The sequence below is a fragment of the Aulostomus chinensis genome, chromosome 21, assembly GCF_037954235.1.
Source record: "Aulostomus chinensis isolate RoL2024-O1b breed Wild chromosome 21, RoL_Achi_v1.0, whole genome shotgun sequence".
Lineage (NCBI taxonomy): Eukaryota > Metazoa > Chordata > Actinopteri > Syngnathiformes > Aulostomidae > Aulostomus > Aulostomus chinensis.
Window position 1 is genome coordinate 5,247,501 of NC_141340.1, and position 27,776 is coordinate 5,275,276.

Sequence of the window (27,776 nt, forward strand, 5' to 3'; positions counted from 1 at the left end):
CAGAGGGAAACCTGCTGCAAACCAGCCCGCCACAGCCTCACAACTGGCTGCAACATCCTCCATCGCTCTGACGGTGGTGGTGGAGGTGGGGGGGAAATACCAGCAGGCTAATTATTAGACTTGTGCTATTTTTAACCAAACTGTCCTATAAAGTGAGCTTGGAATAACAATAATAATAAAAAAAAAGATCACACCATTTCAGGTTACTTTTGAGGAAATTTATGAAAAACCGGCTGCAGTGGGAGTTTTATTTACTTATTTATTTTGTGTTTGAATTATCACATAAAGTTACAGACGCCTTAAACACTGAAAACAGAGGGGACAAATATGTTTTCCCGATCATCAGTACAACGTCAGATGTTAAAATATAGATGGATGTGTCCTGCTGTGCAGGTTCAATGCATCAAATTACTCACTGGCTGTGTAATGAAAGCCTGCGGCCACATGGATGTATTATGTGATATTGCAGAATCTCTTTGAGTTCTTTTTCAAATGTCTGGGATTATTTTAACGCTGCAAGTGGTGTCTGGAGTAACTGAAGTGTCTGGGTTGTAGAAGTCCGGTTTAAATGTTTGAAATTCTTGATTTATTATGTGGGAATTACCCTATTTCTTATGATTTTTGTTTTGGAGGGGGGGAGGGGGGTTGGATGAAGCCAGTTGCTGTGTGTGTCCGTGAACCTGCAGCACGTGTGCTCCGACAGGAGCACCGACAAGCAGCAATCTCTTCCCAGACATTGCGTTCCTTCCCTCCGTGCAGCATGTGAAAACGTACACGCTGTCACTCAGCGTCAGAACTACTTGCCAAGGATGCGAGAGGAATTCAAATGAATACAAGATGAGGTAGCAGAAATGTGCTCAAAGGGCAGCATTGTGGTTTAGTGAGAATAAAGATCCTCCCCCTCCTCCTCCTCCTCCTCCTCCTCCTGCTGCTGCTCTACCGGAGGACTCGGGTTCAAGCTTTAGGTGTGAGAGTTAAGGGGGGGCTGAAGATGCTGCAGAGTTGTTGTCACTCTTCAGGTGAACCCGTTGACAAGGAAGATCCCTGGAATATTCCACTCTATTCCTTACAAGAAAACTGTAGCTACTTTGAAAGAAGAAGCTTTATCAGGCTTAATGTCTCTTCAAAAAAACAAAAAACAAACCTGTTTGGCTTCAGTAAATTATTTAAAATCCAGGGGATGTACGTCAACACGCTGCCATTGATAGTTATAAAAAAAAACAAAAACAGAACAACCAAAATCAAGTGCTTTAATCGACTTTGCGGTGTTGTGGATTCGGGCTCAGGAGTGAAGACAGCGAGCGTCCACAATGATTGAGGAGAATATGAATCCGAGGAGACATGCGATCGGTTACTGAGCCCTGTAGCACTGGTAATCCTGTTGTGAGACTGGTAAATGGGATTAGAACACTGTGTGTAAGAGAAACAGAGCGGGGTGGGGGATGACCGCCAGGCTTTACAGTCGCCGCTTTATCTCACATTTTCACTTAATTTCGCGTCATCACTCCGACAATGCCCGACAATGACTCGTCTTTCCCGCAGGAAGTCCTATCTGTCCAGCTTTGACCGCTCTCAAAGGTTATGTTGCCAGATAATATTTTAAGTTTTTTTCTTTCTCATTTTTTTTTTTTTTTAAAAACATGAACATTTTTCCTTTGCAGGATGGAACATAGAGAGTTTCTGGTTCTAAATTGTTGAGAAATGAAGAGTCAAACTGCCAAAGCAGGAGGACCCAAACTGGCTGTAAGACGAAGTACAATAGGGCGTCTGACATCTGATTGGGCCATTCCTTGGGGTCGCCCTGCTCTTTTGCATTTCTGGCTGCACAGTCTGAATCCTTAAACACATCGGGCCTGGTATTCTACCTTCAGCAGAAGCCATTTTCTTCCATTCACTCTTTTTCTATAGTGTGAAACTGGTGGGTAAAGCCCGGTGAAGAGGGCGCCTTCTTTTTGGTTTTTGCCAGTTCCTCTTTTCTTTCTTTGTCACTCGTTCAGTCTTCACACCAGCACGTTTCTCTGCGTTATCGCAGCTCCCCGACACCGACGGGACAACACGGAAAGTTTTCATATTCGACCTTGACCTTCATTTTTTCCACAATTTCTGTGGAAAAAAACAACAACTTTGTAGCTGCTGCATGGATTGCTTGAGATATAAACGGTGAAAAAAAACCCTAGCAAAACCTAATAAGACACATAACAGTTAATTAATACTTAGTTAACTGTTAGTTAACAGTCAACTAATTATACAGTGTAAATTATTTAGGTACTGCACAGATTGCTTGCTCATGTATCAGGAAAAGAAACCCCTCTTCTAAAAACCCAGTGGCACTAACGGCGAGTTAACCCTTTGTCAACGGTGAAGCCATGTGTGGGTTATTTAGCTGTGGCACACGCCTTTAAAATTTGGACAAGTAATCAAGAGGAGCCATCCTCTTATGATAAAATACAGTGACTCCTTACGATAAGGACACACTAATAAAGGTTAATCGACGCATCGTTAATCATTACCTATGCGTAGTTAATAACTGGCTTGTGCAAATTGTCCAGCTGCAGCACAGATTTTTAATAATTCCGACTTATAAGCAGTAACATCGCTGATCTTATAAAGCCTGTGTCCTTTACAAGAAGGGTAAAGGTTGATATCGGTTAATTAACACTTAGTTAACTGTTAACTAACATCTCTCGTGATCGCTCATTGATGGTGTTGATGTAAACGAAGCAATGGTGGATAGAAATGGACACATGTAAGCCCTCTGTAAAAGAAGTGCCATGAACAGCATTAATTAATGTTTAATTATGCTGAAGTAACACTTACTGAGCGCTCTTACATGTAACTACACATGAACTAACAGGTATTAATGCTACCATCGCCGTTACAGAGGAGTCGCTATCTTCCTTACAGCTGCAATTCCAGTTTTATCGTCTCCCCGTGTTCAGGGTCAAGCAAAACAAGGCGCTTGGCTCTGAGTGACCCTCCTCCAGTCTTCGCTCGCACAATATCGCCACGACAACCTGCCTTCCCGACTCCCGCCGCCCTGCAGCCACATCTGCTCCACTTTCCACCTCGACCATTAAATTGCCATGCAACGGCGGGGACTCAGGATCAGATGGTGAAGGTGTTGGAGCCTCCTTGTGTATTTTCCCCTGCATTAATTTCAAGCGCACATCAGATTGAGAATAATTGATTCCACAGGCTCACGCAGGGGCTTTCGTGTCCATTTAACAAGTACGTTTTCAAGAGTCTCCTCACAAACATGAAGGTGACAAGAATGCTGTTTTGTGATTCATAGTAATCGTAGCGCTGGATAATGGCGGTGTAGAACAAATCACAAAGGATGTGAGCTGTGCTGGTTTTGTTTTGCTGGGGGGGGGAAGAGAGAGGAAGTAAACTAGAGAATCTGTGTGGGAAGTAAGAGGTCAGTGTGTGTCAAAGCAATTACCTTCATAGTCCTGGGCCCTGCCAATACTCTGCATAGAGGGGAGAGAAGGAGAGGTCAGCGAGGAAATAAATATACAAGTTCTCTAACTGTCTGCTTTCAGAGGACCTCCTGTAGTTTAGATGGCATTTAGGATCATCCTAAGAAACTGCACGCACTTGTGACATCACTGCTCGCTGCTTTTCTTTGTTCAGAATAGTTGCTGAGGGAAAAGTCAAACCACAGTAGAGAGTTTGTGTAATTACTCGCTCTCTGAGGACTGCGATGACTCGTTGTGAAGCAGATGCCGTTCTCCGCTTTGACAAGTCCCGACATCCTCGCGTTTCAGGGATTCCGTCACAGTGGCGACAACGGCGACGGCAGTAAAAATCCCTTTCGCCGGGCTGCGAACAGGCCGCTCGGAGTAGAGGTCAGGAGCGCTCAGGCCCATCCTGCTGCTGACGGCTCAGGTTTATTTTTAATCTGAGCGATGAGAGCTGGCCACACAGATCATGTGGCTTGTTAGTGTTGAGTGGCAAGCACCCGCCGCCATTACACCGTGATCTTATACAAAGACGATGTGACAAAATAATGACCTTGGTGAGGTAAAGCGCCGATAATTGGGGGGCAGCTGAATGGCGTTTGTTATTCAGCACAGCCGCTGTTGTTCCATCATCTTTGAGCTAATGTGCATTTAACAGCATTTTCCCTCCATCGTAGCCTTATTAACATTGTGACCTTCCGCCCATTTGGCTCGTGTGGAGGTGAGTGAAGGACATAATGTTGATTGTATTTACTGTCTATTCATTTTTGACCAATTTCTTTATGATTGGTGAAAAATGTCATTATCGTTGCATCAGCAGGCACATTACTGGCTGTCTAAAGTGAGTGCGGTCACAGAGGTAATTTTGCTGACGGGAGTTTCTCTCTCCTCTATGTCTTTGTCTCTCTCTCTCTGTCTCTGTTCTGATAGGTGCCAATTATACGGCCTCGGCGTTGAAACCTCCCCGGCTGTTACTGACCCTGTTAGCCGGCTTTAATGTCAACTCCCCGGCTCCAAAGTGGAAGGAATTACCCCACTTTTAGTCTGCAATCAGGAACGAAGAAGAGCAACACAGCAAAATGCAGAGCTCGACTCTTTTTTAACCAATGAGCTCTGTTCAGCGTCTGACTGCACTTCCTCTCTGGTGAAGCACAGGGTCACGACTGTGTGGATAAAACCCCGAGGGTTTTGACATTCAGCTTCTGTTTTTCTTTTTCTTTTTTTTTAATATATATCTTTTTTTGCTCCCCTTCTGGCCTCTGTGCTTTTTTGGAGGGGGCCCAGATGACGGGGTGGTGTTGCTCAGGCATACGTAGAGCTCTGGCTCTCCTGGCGCTCTTGTTTCCCTTACGAGAGATGGGCTGTCGGGGCCTGAATCCAAACTCTGGGGAGCTGGAGAAGTCCCCACACTCTGATCCAGACCCCTGGGAGGTCCTGCACAGGCACAAACGCAGCTGGGTATGGAACCAGTTCTTCGTGTTAGAGGAGTACACAGGAAATGAACCGCTCTATGTTGGAAAGGTAGGTGATTCGTAGCACTCATGAGCGTAAAACGTGCTGAATGACATTTTGAGTGTGCAGTTGCAGCACTGTGGTCCATCTTTGACTGAAGGAGGGTAGAAAGCGTAACATTTTGATTGGAACACGGAAAAGTGGGCGTATCCACAGTGTGTTCAGGTGAGGTTCTGGTAGTACACCTCAGGAGGACAGCAGTATTGGTACTCTTTGTATTAGCGATTCTCTGTAAAACATCGTCCATGAGTGAATCGGGGCCTGCAGGCCTGGAACTGCGCTATTTTTGGGGAAAGAAAACTGGGCTTGATGTAGCTGTTTTTTTGCTAGCTAGCTAACATCTCTCAGCAGGACACGACCCCTTGCCAGGTGAAGCTTGGTTGATAGTGGGATGTTACTGGTTGCAATTGCCATATTTAGTTTTAGCCATGTATTTTCATGGAAAAGAAATCTTTCTTTGTATCTATATATGTACTGTATACGTATGTATCTGCCATCATGTTGAACAGGCGAACAATATAAACAAGTATCCGAATTAAAAGGGAAAAAGCCATCTTTCGATTCAGGGGTTTAAGGACTCTGACCACCGGGTGGTTTTGTGTTTGGCACCCGCCGCCTCATTTTCTTGGCGATTCTCTCAAGCTCAAATTGTTGATGGGTAACCAAACCTGCCATCTTGCCCCTTCAGATGCCTCCCTTATGAAGTTTCAGTTGCTAAACTTTAGAAGCTAAACTAACGGAGAGAAATCGCAGTATCTCGCCGTGCTAACCTTTGACCTCGGATCAGAAAAAGCTAGTATGTCAGTGGGGGCTGTCCTTTGCTGGCGGTGTTGATTTAGCCCCGCCCCTGCTCTTCTTTGTTTCGGAAGCTATTTTTCAACTCAATTCTTTCAACTGAGTGTGTTTTTGTACTAAAGATGGGAAATAAAGCTTTCCGTGGCCGTGCTGTCCCTGAAGCGGTGCATTTGCTCATAGAACATTTCTCAAGCTATTTTGTAAACTGATACACAGATCCATACGTCTCCAGATATTCTTTTTTCTTTGCAGCTGTGGGAGCAGTTTTAGTGCACTAATACACATATCAATAACCTCTTACTATAACGGCCTGCAAAATCTAGGACACAAGAGTTGTACATATTGCTTTGCCCTATATAAAATCCTAAACTGATGGAGCAAAGCAAGGATAGGAAGACATCGTGCATTCCAGCTATGTTGAAGCATATACTTGTGTAAGTGTAGAGGCAGGGGCACAATACCGGGAGGTAACTGTCATCCTAATCTATGCAGTAGAAGAGAAGAGCATGTATATATCTACTTATATAATTACCCAAGTGTGTCTTTGTACTGTCAGTTTTCTGCCAAGGTAGATGGAGCAGTGTAATGCGTGTTTTGGCTGGTGGATGAGCACCAAACCCGCCTGGTGACATTTAAAGCTGAGCGCAAACAGTACATTAAACATGAGAGCACATTGACAAAATGACTAATTTGAATGAATTGGATATGACTGTTACTCGTAATCTAATATGGATCACATTTCCCTGGAGGGAGGGGGAGGGGTGTGTGTGAGTGTGTGTGTGTGTGAGTGTGAGTGTGCAAACACCTCTTCAGGCATCAATAAACAATTCATAGGCCGTCATGTGTGGCCTGCGTATCACTAAGCAAGTAGTTATAAGCTTTTACATGCATAAGTTGAGAAGTTTTATCTGAAGATGTAACTCTTCGAATGCAACAACTGCCGCGTAATCTGCAAATAAATACTGTAAAACAAGTCGTAATCTGGATTAGGCAGTATTTTATACAGGGGTTTGTTTACGTCGACTATAATTGGATGCTTTAACAATTCATCATCGCTGATATTCATGCATCTACATAACATACAGAGGATCAGTAAAACCCTACCAAATATTTAATACAAAAGATCAATACTGCAATCCATAGCAATACTTCTTCTTGTGATAGGATACACATGCACCAAAAATTAAAAATTTAATTAAAACTGCCTGTTGTTGCAATTTTGACAAGTTGTTAATTCTTCTGTGTGACTGTGAAACCGACTACACACATACACACACACACACACACACACACACACACACTTGATGTTTTTTTTCTTTAAATACTTCTTGAGAGGCGTTTTATTTTCTTTGATTACAGAGACGTCGTGACGTATCGTACATGAACGGTCTTGTTGATCCTCGTGTATGGAGACTGTATGGTCACGTGAGCGACGCTGTTGAAGCTACGTCGTAGTTTCTTTACTCCATTGATTGTGGAGAGAGAGCGTTTTAAATCAACCACTGAACAGATGTGCCCCCCCCCCCCCCCCCCTCCTGCGACGCCTCTCCAGATCTGACGTAGATCCAAGTAGGATCGAAGCTCTGTCTTGATTAAAGTTTTCTAGCAGGTATCAACTGATTTTTCAAGTCAGTGATCTGAACCTGTGACCTCACTGAGCGTAGTGGCGGCGTGGAAGCTCGACTGGACCGTTGCTGCCAGTGACATCAACAGCAGCTGCTAGATGGGATCATGGCGTCTCAGTGGCGTCTTCGGTGGCATCTGTGTAACTTGTGCCAAAGAAGAAACCTTTACATCTTGAGGCAGATCTGTTTAACAAAGATCAGGTCTGGTTGAGGTCATCCAGCTGGAGAACTAGTAATGCTAATATTCCTCCTCTGAAATATTAATACCTCATGTACAATAGTATGGAACATAATTAAAAGTAGTCCCTGGAAGTGGAGTAGAAAATAGTGTGCTGGGGAAATGCGTTGGGGGGGGGGGGGGGTTATTTCACCATCCATGTCTTTACATATTTGGAATTTACTGACATTGAAGTCCCTCTTTGTGAAATATTTGGTTTACACCGCAGTGATGCTCCCCAGCTCTCAGCTCGGCGGTGTAAATGGACAGCCCCCGCCTGGAGAAGCACTCTCCAGCACGTGCGGCGAAGGCCAGATGGGTCTGGGATTGGTCTCCAGATCCCCGTTATCTCAGAGAATTTTCTGGTCTTATTATTAAATTAGTTTTCATCTTTCCGCTCATCTCCAGGATAATCATCCTCATCTGCATGTATTTGCTGGGTCTGCTCTCACAAGCCCATTTCCTTGCTGTCTCTGAACTGGATTAGCGTCTCCAGCTGGAATTAGGATACATTTGACTGTCCTATTGTTCACTTCTCCCTTTCTGCCAGAGGGATGCAGCGGGAAAGCATCTAAATCAGAATGAGCATATTTGTGACACCGCTGGAGTTCGGCTAAAGGTCATTTCTTGTCTAAGCCTCCGTAGCATCTTAGCATCCTTCCTCGTCCGGTCGCTGATACCCGACGACTGCAGGGAGTCGTTTTTGAAGAGTCCGGTATGTTTTGTCCTTGTCCTGTGCTGCCCATTGAGAGCACTGTGCTCTTTTCTTTTACATACACCTGATTGCTTTTCTTGTTAGTAAATCCCAAAGGACGTGAGCAGACTGATTACTTATTCATGGATGTGTAGAGATCTGCACATGGAATCAGCGCACGCTCATTTGCAACCCCTGTCTAACAGGTAGTCTTTCATTTTTTTTTCTCCCTCCAAGCATGTATTGATTGATCTGTTATTGTGTTTGGTATTCATAGCTTTATAGTTGTATTACCAGCAGTCAAGGGTGGGGAGCGTAGCAGCAGGCGTGGAAAAGAAGCCTGGCTCCATCTTTACATTCAGAAATCTGAAGAATCGGACTCATTTACTCCCTGTGGGTGGAGAACCTTGGCCGGGAGCTCCGGGAGCTGTCATATTTTGTTCCGTTAGTTGTCACATGTGCGTTTGTGCGCACAAGGGCAATTGTTAAAAGTCTGGGCGGGACACCCTGACCTGACAAGGTCCTGCCATGTCAAGAAAATGACCACACTAGCAATGAATATAGCTGCTGTAATGTATATAAAAAAAAAGTGCCACCGAAGCTCATTTTTAAGACTGTATTGTAGCAGGTGATAAAAACTGACTGACGGATAATTGCTGAATGTGTCTCTAATATGACAAACAACAGGGATCCACGCAGCGGCCCGGTCGCCTGACAGTTCGGTCATTTACTGGACTGGGAGCAAAGGGAAATGTGATACAGTCAGTAGGAAATGGGAAGTCATCACTTTAGCCCGGCTGCTGCCTTTGCATCTGCAGTCTGCTTGGCTTTAATGCATTCTGTCAGATTCTGAATTTCACAACCAAATGTCTCATTATGCCTTGGCACTGTGCCTGGGGTAAGTGTACTGGCCTGGAATCAGCTACAGTCGCATCAAGCCAGTGGAAACATACATTAGAGAGAGTCAGACTACACAGCCTCCCTCCACCGCAAATTGGTGACGCACATATTTAAACAAGCGAGAAACACTGGAGCAACTCATCCACTTAACAACACTTACTGGTAAACATGACGTGATTAACATTTCCTCCAGGCTTTTCATGCGGCTAAATATTTGCAGCCGTTGAAAATAGGAAGCTTCTCCGGGACGATTCAATGTCGCGTTTGGAACTTTGTCTCCGCGCTTCCCTCCGAATATTTTCCCTTAATTCAATAACTTCTCTAAAGCTACGAGCCATTACAGACGGATCTTGGTTTTTTTGTTTGTTTGTTTGTCTTTTACTGCTCTGTTTATGTTCAAGTGACTCCAGAATTTCGCAGCCTCTGCGGCAGAGTGCTGCCTCACATCACAGGCAAGCCGGCAGACACAGCATGCTGAATTTCACTTATTCGTAGATGTCTTCAAAACTGGCAGTCGGACTAACCACCCGAGTAATGGATGGACTTATTTCACCCTGTAATTCAGGTGGCACCGGGAAGGGCTCTCCTGCTACACTCGCCCAAAAAAAAAAAAAAAAAAAAATCCTTTTTCTTCCTTACAAATAATGATAATGGAAAAAAAAGCAGCTGAATGTTAAAAAAAAAAGTAAAATGCAAAACAAATGGCTTCGAGTGTGACTGAAAAATGAAATATTTAAGGCGGCTGTGAAGTGCAAATAACAATGACAAATAGAAACTCTCAAAACATAAACACCAAGGTGAACCCGACCAAACCAAGTTGAGCAGATTTGCCTCCACAATTGAATGGAGCACATTTGAAATTCGGCCTCATATATGTGTGTATATACTGTACATATTGTTTGAGTGTAATTCTACTAACAACCCTGAAAACAAATCTCACCACAATTAAACAAAAGAGAAAAAGATGCAGCTAATCAGACATCACGAGGACGGAACAGGACGTCGGTTTCTTCCGGAAAAAGAAGGAAGTCACCAGGAACCGGCGACCATTGCTGATGGTGCAGTTGTCGTCTGTTGGGTTTTCTCGCTCGCCACCGAGATTATTCGTTTCATTTTTTTGCGTTCCACTTCTTTTTTTTTGTGTTTTCCTTTGTGCCGCTTTCAGTTTGCGCTTCACAGCCACTTTAAACACGGCAGCATCGCTCACTGGAGACCTCCATCTTCCATCTGTTACATATTTTGTCTTTACAACACGTGATGATCATGATATTTATTACAAAGCCATTAGATCTTTTTTTATGAGCGTGACTGGTGTAATGGCTGACCAGGTACCAAGATCCTGGTTGTGTGTGTGTGTGTGTGACAGTAATTCAGTTTAATAAACAAAATGATATTCATGGTGGTCATCAGTGACAATCCCATAGATCATAACAGCAGTGTGAACATAACATGCAAGTACGCCAGCTACTTCATTAGCATTCTATTAGTCGTTCACTGTCAAAAGGGTTACAATCATAGAGCCCACGGTGCTGCTGCAAAGGTCAGTCTCAATAGCATCCACTCAAACGAGCTGGTGCCTGCAAACAGATCAGCGCAGCTGGGGAGTGGTGAGAGCAGCATGTTGAGCCGGCGAGGAGGGTGATTCAAGCTGACAGGAGGGACATCATACACACGGTACCCAGGGACAAGAGCTCACAGAGGGGGGAGCTCATGAGGCATCCTGGGGGCCTTTGGGATGGTGGGGAAGCCTTTATCTGAGCCAGGGAATCAAAGAGGATGACAACAGCAGCGTAAACCAGACTTGAGGGTAGTTATCAGTGGGGTAGAGGAGAGGACAGCGGAGGAACATTGTTTACACTCGCACTCTCGCCTCATATAACATATAAATATATATATATATATTTATAAATATATATATAAAGTCGCCAGGCCTGGAGTCAGAATCACCAGGGCTGTGTTTTTAATGAAGTCCAGTAAAGTTCAAGTCAGAATCCACAAAAGGTCAGGACAAAGTCACGATGGAACACTGTGAAGTGATTCAAGACTCAAGGAGGCTGAACTGCATTTTTTCCTCAAGAAAAAAAAAAGAACTGCTGAGAATTCCTTGATCAGAGGCGCTCCACGCATTCCCACGAGACATTCGTACCACATCTCATAACCCTGTGAAGGTCCAGTGGTACGAGCGAGACCCTCCAGCTGAATGCAGGACATTCTTGGTGGAATGTGAGATATTTTCAGACGGTTGCGACGCTGTTGAGGTCCTGCTTTGGCTCAATGTGACTCAGCTGCAAACGTCCACACGTCTCAAGTATAAGATTCGCCTTCGCCTCATCGAACAAATGATTTTTTGCAAAAAAAAAAACAACAAAAAAACATTTGTACATACAAAATGATGACTCTGTGGGAAACGACTCGGCTGCCTTGTTCTGATTACTCAGTTAACTTTTACTAGTACTAGTCAGGGCTGGGCGGTACGACCTAAAATTCATGTCACGGTATAAATCGAATCGCTTCCCGGGGAACGTTTGTATCCCGGTATAAATTTTAGTTTAAAAGTTACAATAAAAAGCAAAGATGCAGTGGGATTTTTAGAGCATTTATTGTGCAGAAAGCAGAACTCAAAACTCAAAATTAAATCCCAGCACTTAATGGTGCAAAATAACGCAAACAAACTCAAATAACTTATAGCAGAAGTACAAAAGAATGTTTTCTATATTGCAAAACGGATGGTAAAATGAATTGCTCGTGTGACCTGTTTGCCGTCACCGTCACTCGGCACAGCTGGCAAAGTGTTGTTTTTTTGTTGTTGTTTTTCCCCCAACATCTGTCAAAGTCACGGACGTAGCTCCATGACCAGCTCCTCCTGCTCTGCTCTCTGTGCTTGCAGTCATTTTGAGGCAGGTGTGATGACATCACCGACGACAGGACGGTACAGCGCAAATGTCTACCATGCACCAAATTTCTATTATTTCTGCCGTCTAACGCAAATACGGTGCAGCCCTGGTACTGGTCCAGAACTCTTGTTTGCAATCCATTTGAATTTGAGGAACCACGAGAAGTGGGTATCAAAATTCGATCCCTCTTCAGTTGAATATTAAATGATTATTTGATTCCAGCATGAAATAAAGCAGTAAATCCTGCCTTGACGACCACCTCTGGTCACCCACACAGACTGTCTGTGGAATATAAAAGATGCACTGGATGTCTTATTTATTTACAGGCCCATATGGACCTTGTTTTGTGGAGCCATCCAGTAGACGGGTCAGGATAAGTGCAATTATAAACACTGGTGTTAAGTTGTTGCTCTTCAGACTCTTGAATGGACAGAGGCACCGAGGGTCAAGTGCTCCGAGGTGGTCTAATGCAGTCTTCATTAACTCGCCTGCAGATGGTCCAGAATGCAGCTGCAAGGATGTTGGCTGCTACTCAGAAATCACTTCACCCTGGTCGGAGCCTCTCTTCACTGGCTCTTTGTTCATGTCAGAATTCAAGTGATTGTTTTTCACAACTCTTAATGGTCAGGCTTGGTCTTCTATCACAGAACTCACCGGTCTTAGAGGAGAAGTCTGGCTGTTTGTTAAGGTGCTCCCACCATCTCTGGTTTTAAATCTGGACCATAATTCCTTTTCTTTGGCCTTTGTGGCCCACTCATCCTTTAACCTGTTGTCAAGCTCGCAGCTCTTGTTGTTGCCATTGTGTTCTCATTCTTACTGTTATGTTGCTTCTGATTCACGTCCTTGGTGTGTTTCTCCGTCTAATGTTCTCTTTGTACAAGGCTTTCTTCAGCTCACACTGCGTTTTTAAATATGCTCAAGAAATAAACAGTCCAGAACAAAAAGGCGTTCATTATAAACAGAATAAAATACATGGGGACAAAAGCCAGACTCGTCTTGAGGCACACTAAGGCTTAAAAGACGTTATTTCACAGGCATTTCAATTCATGTAGAACTGCCAATTATTAATGACATAAACTGAAATGCCCGTGAAATAAAGGATTTGGAGCAAACTCCCTGCTATGCATAAGTGTGCCTGCTGGCTGTCTAGTTTCAGGTCCTAAGTGTTGCAGCCAGAGACTCAGGTGGACTCTAGTGGGACCGGCAGTTCCTCTATTTATGAACCTGACAAGCATGATGAAGAAGAATGTTGTTGATGGCCTGCTAGCTTACTTTCTCTGCTGCAAACACCCGCTAGCTTTATGCTAACCCCTGCAGCATACAACACAGCTCGTTTTCTTGTTTGGCAAAGTTGATGGCGTACGTGCATCGGTATACAAAAGTCACGGTATGATTTTGAGGTCGTGTTCGGCGCTGCAGAAGTTTATTTACCAGCAGTTTACTGAACAAAATCTTTCCTTCCTTGAAAAAATCAGAATAAAATCAAATAAGAAAGGGGACTGGATACCCGTGGGTGCAGCATTTATACATTTAATTGTGCTTGCACTGTACTGCACTGTTGTATTTGTCGTTTTAGGGTCGCTGTGATTTGCTGGATGAATCACTAACAGGTGCTTGGATGCTTGGTTTCAACACTCTTCTTGCTGCTTTTGCACAGCCGGGCGCTTTCTGCTGCACTTTTATTTCCTTTTATTCAGATTTGGCTGACGTACAGCTCATCCATACATTCCTCCAATCCGCAAGGTTCTTTTTGAAACTACCACAGAAACCTTAAGTGTTCCTGAACAGGTTGATCCCTGCTCACTTAGGCAAAGTCCTCCAGCCCTCAGCAAAACATTCTTAAGGTGCAACTCGGCATTTTGATATGGCTCAGCATGTGAAGTGACTAAAACAATGCCACATTTGTTCGCCACACGCTGAAATAAAAGAGCTGTGCTAAAAGTGTTTTGGAATATAGGCGCTTAATGTACGACACCCAATGAATCCGTCACCCCGGTGCTGTTACAACATGCAGGCAGGCGGAGGAGGAGACGTGATGGAAAAGCAGATGGTTCTCTGTCATATTTTACACGTTACACCGGCTGCATTCCATGTTTGTTTCATCTTTGTCCTCGAAAATTAATGAAAAAACTACAAGTGTCGGTACAGCGTTGTTGTTTGAAATGCAAAACAAATTCATACAAAAGTGGCGACCTCTCTTACAATGCAGTGGTGGGGCGAGTTTTTCGGCCTCTCCCGGGGTCGGGCCACACTCCATTTCCTGTGATTTATCTCTATATTTCCTAAATTTGTCATATCAGAATGTAGTTCAGCAGACACGAGAGCTTTCCAGACATTTATGTGCTACTTTGTCCAAATATGGCACGTAGATGTTTCCTGCTGCTGATGTATTGGCTTTTAGAAATCTACCCAACAGGTCAGATCTTGAATAATTCAAGAGGGTTCTACAGGCTGAGCTGGGAGTATGGATGTACCATGAATCAACGCAAAGTTTTTCAAGCTTCATTTCTTCTCTAAAAAGCAGATAACAGGTGGCCCGGAGACGGTTGTGTGTAGTATAATGGTGGAATCAAGCTTCCTCCTCCACTCCACTGAATAATGTACGCATGACGGGAGCTAAACTACATTCAGCGAGTTCATATATTATAAATTTTTTTTTTTTAAACGGTTAAATGTCTGCCACTTGTTCCACTCCGGATGTGAAGTTGTATTTTAAGAGAAAGGAAGAATAGCCGTTTGCCTTTTGTTTAAAAAAAAGAGAGAATAAAAAAGCGCTCCTTCCTCATGGATGGATGAATTGAATTTCTTCTGGATGTTTGTCTGAAATGATCTCTGTATGGGAAAAAGTCGAATTTTTTTCTGTGTGCAGGCTTTAAAAATATCGAGGCTTTTCTCTTATGAGCCACGCAGAGGCAGAGAATCGCTCATTGTGCTAAGTGTGTTTTTTGAGATTGATTTATTATGTATCACCCGCTGATGCTTCAGGTTGAAAGTCTCATCAAAACGGCATTGAACGTGACTCTTAGCAAACATTTTATTCCATTTGAAGCTGCGGTAGAAATCTGATTATTTCCGCAACATTCTGCCATGGTGTGATTTCAGAAACATCCACCTAGGAGCAAAACACAATCTCAGTTTTCAGGTTAAGTGAGGAGGAGTAATTTGGTTAATGCAGTTGTATTTCTGCTGTGGAGATGTTATTACTTGGCCGTGTACTGTCAAAATAGAACTGCCGTCGTGGGGTAGTTGTGTGTTATTTTTGAGAGCTGAAGCATTTCCAACAGCTCTATAATCATGAAGGGAGACTGTTGTTGCATTAATTATACCTCGGTGTACTTTCAGAAACTGACAGTTGAGTGTGTGTGGTCCTGCACAATTCAAGGCTTCATTCACTCTGGCACCCCCAGGCGCAGCTCACCGGGACGGCTTGGTGGCTAGCAACGAGTTAGCATCCATTACTGTCTCCTACACATGCACAGGCCAACCAGAAAGTTTGCATCACCACAAATCCCAGCCCCCCACCTCCCACCCCACCAACAGAAAGCAATCTATGGCAAAAAAAACTAACACCTTAGGTTTAAAAGTTCTGCTCAGCAAGATAGTCTTCACAAAAAACCCAATTTTAATTAACTTTGAGAGCATAGATGCAATCAGTGGAAGCACAAAGGTAATGCTGTGCTATGAATGAACTGATAAACTGTGACTTCACCACAACCAGCTCTGCATTTCTTCTGTTTGAGAGTAATGAGGTTTAATGTCCTAGTCAAGCCTTACCGTCTAACAACCAATGTTTTTTTTTTTTCTTTTTAGAATGATTTTAATCAGGTACTTTGATGGGGAAATCATGTGTGTGAGTTTTGAAATCAGGTCCATTGATGGTGAAATCATGTGTGTGGGTGTTGAAATCAGGTCCATTGATGGCGAAATCATGTGTGTGGGTGTTGGAATCAGGTCCATTGATGGTGAAATCATGTGTGTGAGTTTTGAAATCAGGTCCATTGATGGTGAAATCATGCGTGTGAGTTTTGAAATCAGGTCCATTGATGGTGAAATCATGTGTGTGGGTTTTGAAATCAGGTCCATTGAAGGTGAAATCATGTGTGTGGGTTTTGAAATCAGGTCCATTGATGGTGAAATCATGTGTGTGGGTTTTGAAATCAGGTCCATTGATGTGAAATCATGTGTGTGGGTTTTGAAATCAGGTCCATTGATGGCGAAATCATATGTGTGGGTTTTGAAATCAGGTCCATTGATGGTGAAATCATGTATGTGGGTTTTGAAATCAGGTCCATTGATGGTGAAATCATGTGTGTGGGTTTTGAAATCAGGTCCATTGATGGTGAAATCATATGTGTGGGTTTTGAAATCAGGTCCATTGATGGTGAAATCCTGTGTGTGAGTTTTGAAATCAGGTCCATTGATGGTGAAATCATGTGTGTGGGTTTTGAAATCAGGTCCATTGATGGCAAAATCATGTGTGTGGGTTTTGGAATCAGGTTCAGGGATGGATGGTGAAATCATGTGTGTGTTGAAATCAGGTCCATTGATGGTGAAATCATGCGTGTGAGTTTTGAAATCAGGTCCATTGATGGTGAAATCATGTGTGTGGGTTTTGAAATCAGGTCCATTGATGGTGAAATCATGCGTGTGAGTTTTGAAATCAGGTCCATTGATGGTGAAATCATGTGTGTGGGTTTTGAAATCAGGTCCATTGATGGCGAAATCATGTGTGTGGGATTTGAAATCAGGTTCAGGGATGGATGTTGAAATCATGTGTGTGTTGAAATCAGGTCCATTGATGGCGAAATCATGTGTGTGGGTTTTGAAATCAGGTTCAGGGATGGATGGTGAAATTGTGTGTGTGTGTGTGTGTGTGTGTGTTGAAATCAGGTACAGAGATGGTGAAATTCCATGTCTAGCTGTTAAAATCAGGTGTTGAAATCACATATGCAGGTCTTGAAATCAGGTACTTGATCCGGACACCTGATTTCCAGGCACACATCAAAGAACCAGTGGTTCTGTGGTCCGAACTGTCATGTCAGCTGAGAGGCTCCCCTCCTAAAAGCAGCTGCGTTTGTGTGTGTTTCGTGCGATTGTCGCTACATACCCTTTATAACACGCTGAAGGTTGATTCTGACGTCAGAACAGTTTTTGGAAGAAGTGGAGAGAAACCCATAAATGAGTTATCCAAATTTGTCACCTTAACCTCATTACTCACCTTAATCTACTTTTATTTGTGTGAGTGCATGTAAAGATCGCCGCTCTACCGTTGTAACCTGAAGCTTTCTACCTCCTCCCCCATCTCTCTCTCTCTCTCTCTCTCGCACACACACACACACACCATCATCCTCCCACTCTCCTTCCCCTCACCCTCCTCCAGACATTTACCATCCAATGCATGAAGGGACCCTAATATGCTAAAACCGGGGGATGCATTGGCCACCTCTTGCTGTAATTAAATTCAGTCATAATGAATCATAGCTCCTAATCCTAAAACAGGCTGTATTTCCACAGGGAGGAGAAATGACCTACATGCACCGGAAAAAGCTCTTAGTATAGCCTTTCTACGACAACTTTCTTCTCTGGCATTCACTCTGAAAGCATGAAACACACACACACACACACACACCTACCTCACTTTGAGCCCTGTTGAAAGTAAATAGCTAGTGCAGTGCGCTTATTTCCATATGAGTGATGTTCTTAAATATATATTTATATAATCACACGGGGTCACAGTTTCCCAGTATTTCTTAATGATCTTGGTCAAGTCCTCCTCTTCCCCTTCGTCTGATGGTTTTTTTGTTTTTTTTTTGTGGCTCGACTGGCGATGGGGCTCATTGCTACGGCGAGAGAAATCTGTGCATAACAACACAGAGCTATTAGAATATTGTATGAGCCAGTCAGCGGCTAATGTCGGTGATTCACTATGGTGCCTCGCTACCTTTGCTCCTGGAGGTGTATTTTATCATTTGCAGGCCGTATTGGTGCCAGCCCAAGATCCTGTCACTGGTTCATTGTGTGAAAAAATAAAAACCACTTGGCAGTAGGAGAGCACGGAGATAATGCACACTTTGTTTTGCTGTTTGGAACGGCCACAGATAAAGAAGGGAAAAAAGTGCACTGGGGTTCAATGCAGGAAAGTCAGTTAATTATGATTCCTATCTCGTTTTTTGCATGTTTGTATTTGATGAATTCATGACTGCTTTTATTTATTCAACTGTGCATAATCAATAATTGCATCATAGCATATGGGCTGGGGTGGGGTGGGGTGGGGGGGCAGCTTTTAATTGGAGCTTTCTTAATCTTGGGCCTCCACTTTCAATCATGCGCCACTGGAAAACAGATGTTGCCTTTGGGCAGACTTGATAGTGCGTTTTTTTGGAACTGCGGGTCCGCTTTGATATTAGCAAACCTCAAATCAACAGCAAGCAGAGAGGATGAGACGCAGGCTTTTTTGTTGGGCGACATGTCAAACGCATTTACAGACAAATCACTTGCCTAAGAAAACAGGCTTTTATATGGAAAAACAAACGCAGACACGCGAGCAATGACTGACGAAGAAATTGACAGGGTATTCTTCGAAGCGGCTGAAGTGAGTGGTGCAGTGTTAGCTTAGCTGCTAATAACCAGCAAGTAACAGGATCACCTCAGTACCGGCAAATCGCCACATTCCAGCTGTGAAGGTCCATTTTGTAAGACATCAGGTGCTGTTTTCTGATACCAAATGTGTTTTTCTTCTCTTTATTCCTCCGTACAAAGAAGATTTCAGGCAGATTTTTTTTTGTTGAAATTATGTAAAAGGAAAGGGAAAAAAAGGGATTTAAGGGCTTTTCCATCCACTCCGTCTGCTTGTTATGAGTTGGTCGAGTCTCTCCTGGCTCCTGAAGGACCAGACATTAAGTTTGGTGAACCGATTCTTCGTGATACCAAGTTTGATGTGGACGGATTCACTGGCAGATGCCAAATCCTGATTGAACATTTCTTCATTCATCCCTTTTGTTCACTCCATTTGTGCACATCAGTCGTTCCTCTGCCCTCATGAGGGGAAGTGCTTTTTATTTTCCAAGTCGAGGTCAATGTTTTTTTTTAGGTCCAAACCTGATTGAAAACAGGTTTCTCTCCAAAATATTAAAGTATGACAAGAGAAACATGGCAAATTTATGTATTTTTTATAAAGTTGGAGTTTCAAGCTCATAAAGGCGTTTTTTTTTTTTTTTTTTAAGTTACTAAGAAAAAGTTGCCCAGCAAAATTTTTGTTTCACAGGATTGTAGAGGGTTAAAAAATAGATCACATTTTTTTCCAGGGGGGGGAGTCTGGAAAGCGGCTAGATAATCCAATACATGCTATAGAATTAAAGCTATATTTCTGCCCTGCAGTGCAGTTAAAAAGGCATCTATGACAACGACAACGGCTCGGTTGTCATTTCCTTCAAGGTCAAATCATTTGGTGTATAATCGGAGTTTAAGAAGTGACTTTCTCTGTGTCTGAGGGAGGTGGCGCCGTCTGACTGGTCGATTTAGGACTTGGATGCTTCAGTGACCTCCCTCCCCCCTTCATTACTGAGTCCACATGACTGATTATGAATATTTGATGTGGTCCGGATCAGACGTTTAGGGCTCAGAGCTAACCCGTAATAGCATAACCGCCCTCACTGTATTGAAGGGAGCTGGTGGCCGAATCAATTTTGTTTCTTTTCATTCATTTACCCCAAAGCATTCATTCAATTTCAGGGACAACAGGGATAAGTGGATCTTGGCTGGTGCAGAGAATGTTCAGTAGTAATTTTCTTTGCTTTCTTGTGCTGGATTTTAGGATTTAAAAAGCCCAAAAAAGAAAAAGGGGAAGAAAAAAAAAAACGAGGATATGTTGGGAGTGAAATTTAAGCATGCCATTTGGATTTTCTTTTATACTGTCACCAATTCCTACCCCCCCCCCCCACCCCCATCCTTTTTACTTTGTATTTCTTTTCTTCTCTCTAGGCCATTATTCGAACTTTCTGAGCGTGGTTTCACATTCGGGACCTGGGCCTGGATCAGAGTCCACTTTAGCCTACAATGAAATACCCGACCTCTGCTTCTGCTCTCTGTCTCGCTGCTGGTTCTGGATCGGCTGCAGGATCGTGTGCGGACTCATCCTTTTCCGTCCGTTCGGACCGAATCCCGTTCAGTTTCGCCTCCTTTTCTTTCTGCTAGTTGATTCCAGCTGGAACTCCAGATACATTTTCAGGGATTTCTATGAAGATACTGTGTACTTGGAAGCCTGCCCATTCATTTTCTATGCAGGAGATGAGTTCATAGTTTGAGTGTTAAATTATGCCAGGGGGCCAAGGCTATGCAAAGACTATGGGATGATTCAGAGATGGATTGGGCTATGATCTCGGCCCGTTATTGAATTTGGCTCCTGATGTTCCTCAGAATGAAGAATGGAGTCAGGAGAGTGACTTGCCTCTTTCTTTCTTTTTTTTTCTTCTTTTTTTGTGGGTGAGACTAAATATATTCACTACTGGAGGGATTGTGTACACATCAAAAGTCTTCCTTCCCAAAGGCCCTCTCATGTTGGGGTTTAATAAGGTATTTTATTGTTTGAAGTAGTACTGCTTGTTTGAGTTGTTTATAATCCCTTTGGATCGTAGCGGCACAGTCAGTAGTATAAAAGAGATGGCATTATCCATGTGTTTCCTTTTCTTTTCCACCAGCGCTCGGCTTTGGTTACATTATATAAATCAGGTGTGTCTCTTCACCCCACCCCCAAGAACTGAAGGGAGGCTTGAGTCATATGGTCATATGTACACAATATATATATATATATATACGTACGTGCTTCACAGATAATCAAAAAATAAATGGAAAGCTGGAACAAGGTTACGATGTTCCCGCATAAGTGGAAAGTGTAGTTTCTTTGAATTCCACATAATCAAGGGAAGAATAGAAGACAGGAGGCCTTGAAGCCACTCCTGCTTGTGTTTGTGCAACAAAAGATGTGTGTCATTTCGTGTATTACCACAATGCCTTCTTTGCTTTTTTTTGTGTGTCATTTCGTGCGATTGGGTCTCCAAGCAAATGCCATCTTACGGCGAAAGAAAAGAAAGCAGAGGTCCAGTTTTCGCTGTGCTTGACGACTTAATGAGACTTGGCTTTCTTTCACTTTCTGAAGAGATATGGTTGGGTTTTTTTGTTGTTGTTGTTTTTTTACACACGTTATTTTGGGACATTTTCAGCCATGATTCCGGTGATGGAAAAACAACAACAAAAACAGGTGGTTTTTGAGACTTCAAGACATTTTCAGGTAGTTTCCAGGGTCAGGTATTTCATAGTGGGCTAAAGAGTACTCTGATCCAGGCCAGGGTCCCGAATGTGAAAAGTTTTCAGGTGCTGAAACTTGTATAAAGACGTCAGGACACTTTCAGGTGCATTTCTGGTGACAAAAGTTGATGTTTTTAATGAAAAAAGTCTGGAATTCTCAGCCTCGTTTCTGGTGACAAACCTGGATGCTTTCAGTGAGACACTCTGATATTTCCAGCCAGGTTTCTGGTGATAAAACCGTGTGTTTTTAGGGAGATTTTCAGTGACAGCTTTTGTTAATGAAACAAGGTGATTTTTTTTTTTTTTTTGCAAAACTTAAAAGATATTTTGAAATAATTGGAGAGTTTAGAAAGTAACCCTGCATTGCAGAAGCAATCCAGGGCAGCCTTTCATGTTGTGGTGACATTCAGAAGTCGTGTCCCTGTAAACGTCGTCCTACCAGCAACGCTGAAGAAACCCACTTCAAAGTTTGTAGCTGATCTCAGATTTGCTGCCAAAAAATATTCATGACTTAAACTGGCTGGACTTCTGCGCTCCCCGTTATATCCCAGATATCTTGTTAGTTTCACCCCCAAGGCGATTTGTGGCGAGCATTCTTGATGAACTGAAACGGGCGAAGAAGACAGAGGTGTCCAATGTCTACAACTGTGAGAAGAGGTTTGCTGTTTGGGTGGGGAGGGAAAAAAAAAATAGCCCCATTTGGAACCCTTTTTACCCTAAAATCAAACCAAAAACTAGAATTTTCTGAGCATGTCTTTTTCTGCACCATCAACCCAGGAAACTACTTCTTTTGCCTACAATTTGCAGTCCAAAGTAGCATATTTTAGAATAACTTGTTGCAGTTTAGGTCATTTCATACAAGTAATTTAACTATAACTACATTAAGATCTGCACTGAAATATGCATTGTCTCCCCCCCCCCCCCAACACATATCTCCTCATCTTCATTTCAAACTCCTGCAGTGGTCAGGCTGCAGTCCGGGACTGGATTGGTCAGAGGGGAGATTCCCCACAGGGATATTTGATATGAAAAGTTGGTGCACTGTGAGCACAGTTTGACTTCAGTCCAGCAGAGCAATGCGTCAAATAGGATCAGAATATGTGTGTAGAGTCAAAAGCTGAAAGTCCTGCATCTCTGCGACCAGCAAAAAGAGGACACGGTTGCAGGCCTGAATGTGCAAATGTTTGACCAGAATTAAAGTCCAAAATTCAAACTGAGAATAAAAAGTTATGTCGTAGGAAATTTATGCTACTATAAGTTCAGGAAAAAAAAAAAAAAAGAAAAGAAAAAAAATCCAATTGTATGCACACAAAGGCCTACAGCGGGGAAATTAAAGGGGTGGAAAATGAGAAAACTAAAGTGCCATTATCTGCTGACTCTTCACTGACATCACGTAAGCTCTAAGTGCAGGAGCTGAGTCTCACTCGCTGTCAGAAAATGTGGAAAAGATGGGCTTGGTTTTATGCATTTTTCATACATGTTACAGTGTTAATCAAAAAGCTCGGTGCAATGAAGTGCAAGTCATTTAAGACACTGCCATCAACACGCATTGACATGGTGCAGTGTGGACAGGCACAAGCCGCCTCTGACTGCAAGCAGGAAGCTTCCCCGGTAATTAGCGGTGGACCGATGCTGCCGGGTGAATGCTTTGTGGGGTCATTGGTGCCTGTTTTATTTCCCATAGAAGATCAGATCGGCTCTATATGGCATTCCTTCAGTCAAACTACATGATACGAAGCTGCCTGCCTGCCAGAAGCTCTCACAGCGTTCACGTGTGCTCTTTTAACTACATAGCATGCACACGCTAGCCAAAAACTTGCAGGTACAGTGTTCAAAGTGTTTCATACATGCAAAACATTTTGCATCTTTGTTCTCAGGACTCTATTTAAAGACTGTAGCATAGATGGAATTCTTTTCATCACACATGAGGTTAGAGGCTTTTTTTCACATTTGTAACAAGTTTGAAATTCTCAAAATAAAACCTACCCTGACATCTCCATTAATTAGTACTGATTTTACCGGACCTGCAGAAAAACGAGGTGGCTTCTGTTTATGCCAGTAGAGTCGCACAATCACATGTAGAGCGGAGAAAATACTACAGCTGCACAAAAATGTGTCATTCGGGTGTTGTACGACTTGTGTAGTTTGTGAAACTTCTCTTGATTACAGCAAAATTCAGCTATTAGAAAGTTTTAAAGCATCGTTGCAGATTTGTCAAATTAACAGGATCAAATAGAATTAAGAAACGATACCAGGCATCAAACACAATGAAGAAGATGGTTTGGGATGAGTCTCAAACAGTTTTATTTTTCATAAAAAGTGTCTATCGTGATTGTTCCCTCCACCTAAAATGAGCTGCTTGATACAAGAGCTTCATGATGCTAACGTACAAAAAACATGTATCTTCAGGAAATTGATTCAGTGAGGAATACAAGGCCAGCTGCAATTGAACAGAAAACGCTATATAAATGTGGCGTGAGCCGACACTCTTGTTTGACCTCAAATTTGACAAATTAACGTGTATATGTCTTATCTAAACCTGCAATATAAATAACTTCCTTTGTTTAAAAACATAAGGTGCACACATGCTGCAGGTCTGACCTCATCCATTTATGTGTGCCAAATAAAATGAGTTTATCATTATGGAAATATTCACTTTACTTCATATTTGTCTTAAAGTCAGAGTAGACTGTTCAAATTCAATTTTGGCTAACGATTCGGCTAACGAATTAGCATCAGCTTCAGTGTTTATAAAGGGTGAATTGTACTGTGCTATGTGTGATTCTGGCAACAAGTTGTTGTCAAAATGTGAGGTCATTTGTGAGTACGTTGAGTAATATTCTGGCATTCTCATTCTGGAGACTGTTAATGGAAGTCAACGTTACCTGTCAAGGCGAATGAGCTCGGTGATGTCCGTTAGCCGACTGTGCTAGAACCTAAGTTCAGATTGGAACAAAAACTCAACAGTGGGAAGCATCCAGCCAAATATCGCTCAGTCAGATGGCTTTGATAGAGCAGCGCTGAGGTAAATCTACTTAATGGAAAAAAAGCGAACATTGTTGAACGTCCTGTTCACTCGTCTCGCACTCAATGTAATTTTTCACTTAATTTTTGGTTAAATGTCTGAGCTCATGTATTTGTCTGTGCCACAAGCTTGAGACAGTTTAACATTCTATTCTACAGCATAAAATATGTCAGTACATGTCACACTTCTGATTTTGAAAGTTTTTGAACCATCTTAAAAACAGTGGTTCCATTGCGTGACGGTAGTATTGGTGACATTAAAGTCATGCATTGATTTAGTTCATAGCCATGACGTTAGCTCTGTACCACTAGCAACTGCATTTACACTTAAAACATTTGAGTCCAGAGTTTGTTTTCTGCAATAATGTAAAATTACATGTAAAAATCCCATGGTGTTTTAGTTGAGGGAACCTATGGTGATGCTGACATCCTGGTTACTTTACAATAATAGTCTTTCCATGAAGTACTCTCTTGCTAATGATGCATGACCAATGCTAACCAGCCACTATGCTCTTGTTGCTGGTATGAGCTCTTTTTCAACAGCTGACACCCTAAGGCTTCAGTGTTTGATGGAAATGATCCAAAAACGATTTTAACCTCTTTTGAACATTTCAAAACTGCATCTAACAGCTGCATTAACATGATAGTTCTTCCTCACACCAAGAATTTAAATCTAATTTGGCCTTTGATCCAGGAAGTCTTTCTTGTCATGTTTTCACCTATTAACAGACTGGTTGAGGGGAAATGAGGGTACAGGTTGCGAAGTCTTGCAAAGGTCTGATTTGGAATCATGCCGGCTACCTCAATGAGTCATGACATTGCTCAAACCTCTGCTGACTCTTTATTTCTTGGCCTCGGGGTCCACAGAGGGTGGCATATACAGCAGAGATGTCACAGTCTCTCTCGCACTGTCTGGGATACTTAAGAGAATGGCACAGTGACAGGAACAACACACTGGTTTCCCTCAAGCAGGACACAAAAATCAAAGCCGCTCTCGACTATAAGATTCCCAAATCTCATGCGTGGAATAAACGGAGAACAGTATCCCATAATACCACATTTACTCACACATGAAACACATGGGTTCTTCATGTGTGAGGTGTCTAATCGAAATTAAGTGGTGAAATTATTGCAATATTTTGTCCCAACAGGAACCTTTTGTAGTGTGAAATAGATACAAATATATTTAAATGACCCGTATAATCATTAATGTCTGCTGCTTGTTAGCTGAAGACATTAACGTGATGGAGCATTTTGTACAAGCACATTTGACTGCCAGCGTTGTGACATTGTCTTTCTTAAAGCAATATTTCAGCCAAATAATACATCTTGTCCTTGAAGCACTTAAAGTCAGAGTCTTGAGCTCACAAATGTCCCCCTGCATCACTTGAATTACTTATATTATTAAAGAAAGAGCCAGCCATGTATTTTTAGCTTGGAAGCTAATGCTGACAGTTGGCGAACAACAAGCAAAACTGTTGGATAATGATGACATAGATTATTCTGTATTTTCTGCTCAAGAGTTTGTAAATTGATGATTTTTGGAAGTTTTGCTCTCCTTTTTATTTTTCTTTACAAGTGTAGCTGTTGTTAGCTGTCAGGCACCATTAGCTTCAAGCTAAGCTTTTGCTCTCAGCATCCTGGAGTCATAAAGAAATGATGCAGGAGAGGAAACTCATCCACGTGAACTCAAGACACACATTTGTGAGTGCTTTCATGCAAAATACAATTTATGAAATTATTTAAATAGCAAGCCCCAGTTCATTTTGTGCATGAATGTATGTATGGTAAGATGGACTACGTGTACTTTTTAGTCCTGTATGAAACACCTGCATTTGTGTTATTGTCCCTGAAGATAGAGACGCTTCACGGGCTCATCAGAAAACCTCTTCACGCTCCGGCTATGACTTTTACTAAAGGCCACTTTCAATAAATGTCAGGCTTCAAACATCAGTAAACAGTTTTACTTCTGGTCAAATTCCAGAGGGCTGGTATTCGTTGCTAGCTTGACATGTCTGCAGGATTACAACGGGTCTGCTTTGAAAATGGCACATTAAACAAATGGATCATTTCCCAGTGGTGCTGCCTATATTTATTCCCACCACTATGGAGGCCTGCCCTTTCACTTCACATCCCACTCGTCCAAATGCTTGGTGGCCCCCTTGCCTCATGTCTTCCTATCCCTGATGAGGACTTGCTGTAGCTGCTCTGGAAGAACAAAAAATCCCCCCACACACACAATTACAATTCAATTTAAATTCAGTGGATCAACGTTTTACTTCCTTCTGGATGCTTGATGGTGAAAAGCTGATTCAAATGTTCCCCTCAATTATCATTATTGTCTATCTTTGAGTCAGCATAGAACAACCTGACAAAAAAAGAACTCTCACATAGGGAGAGGATTTATCAGATATTCATCATTTCTGTTTCATTCTCAGTAAGTAAACAAAAACTCTGATATTGAGTGTCATTAAATCAATTTATCTTGTCACTTAAAGAGTAAAGAAAGCAGAAACAAGAAAAAGAAAGTCGTATTTTAACTTTAGGGTATGTCATGAGGAGAATAGTTTGCATTGTTAAACATTGGTTTGACTCACGTCCCAGACTCTTCTGGCAACCAAGCTGAGAACTTGTTTTTTTGTTTTATTTTTCAACTTTTTATTGTTTGCCACATGTTTATGAGCCCTTTGTTCTTTAATTGAATCCTCACATTAATTTGTTCAGTGCTGCTGCTGGCATTTAAATTCCTTTTTTTAAATCTGGAAGCAATTCATCGAATTGAATTGAAAATGATTGTCGATAGTTACACTGCCTTGATATTTTTTCCTTTGTCTAAAAAGTAAGCTGACAGAAAGGGCAGACAGCATATTAAATAAAATATTATCAGCCCGTTAAATTGCTGTTATTATGCTTATCAATGCTAACCTACCGTATTTTCCGCACTATAAGGTGCATCAGATTATAAGGCGCACCTTCAATGAATGGCCTGTTTTAAAACTGTTTTCATATATAGGGCGCACCGCATTATAAGGCGCATAGAATAGAAACTACTGTAGTGGCTGGGGTTGCGCTATGCATCCACTAGACGGAGCTGCGCCAAAGGGAATGTCAACAAAACAGTCAGATAAGTCAGTCTGTCAAACTTTATTAATAGAATACAAACCAACGTTCTGACAACTCCGTTCACTCCCAAAACAAGTTGGTGCATTCACAATACGGTACTGTACGTACCGGTAGCTGCTGACTGATAGCCTTGAGTTTGAGCTCAGCGTCTGAGCGTGTCTCTTGAAAGGTGCCATTTTGGGGTCTTTATACACACACAAGTGGTGTGGGACTGGAATTCCCCTTTAC

The 27,776-nt window shown here is 42.5% G+C and overlaps 1 protein-coding gene across 3 annotated transcripts in view; it reads left to right on the plus strand.

Annotated features, from left to right (window-relative positions):
• LOC147241433 (cadherin-7-like) overlaps positions 1-27,776 on the plus strand; it is a 117,647-nt gene that overhangs the window by 6,736 nt on the left and 83,135 nt on the right. For 2 of the 3 annotated variants that reach the window (XM_086190719.1, XM_086190718.1), the window contains one exon: positions 4,392-4,982. In XM_086190719.1, coding sequence (XP_086046845.1) covers positions 4,746-4,982 — 237 coding nt within the window. In that variant the 5' untranslated portion in view covers positions 4,392-4,745. Of the gene's footprint in view, positions 1-4,391; positions 4,983-8,234; positions 8,326-27,776 lie in introns of those variants that run through there. The other variant, XM_086190720.1, reaches the window with a different exon arrangement.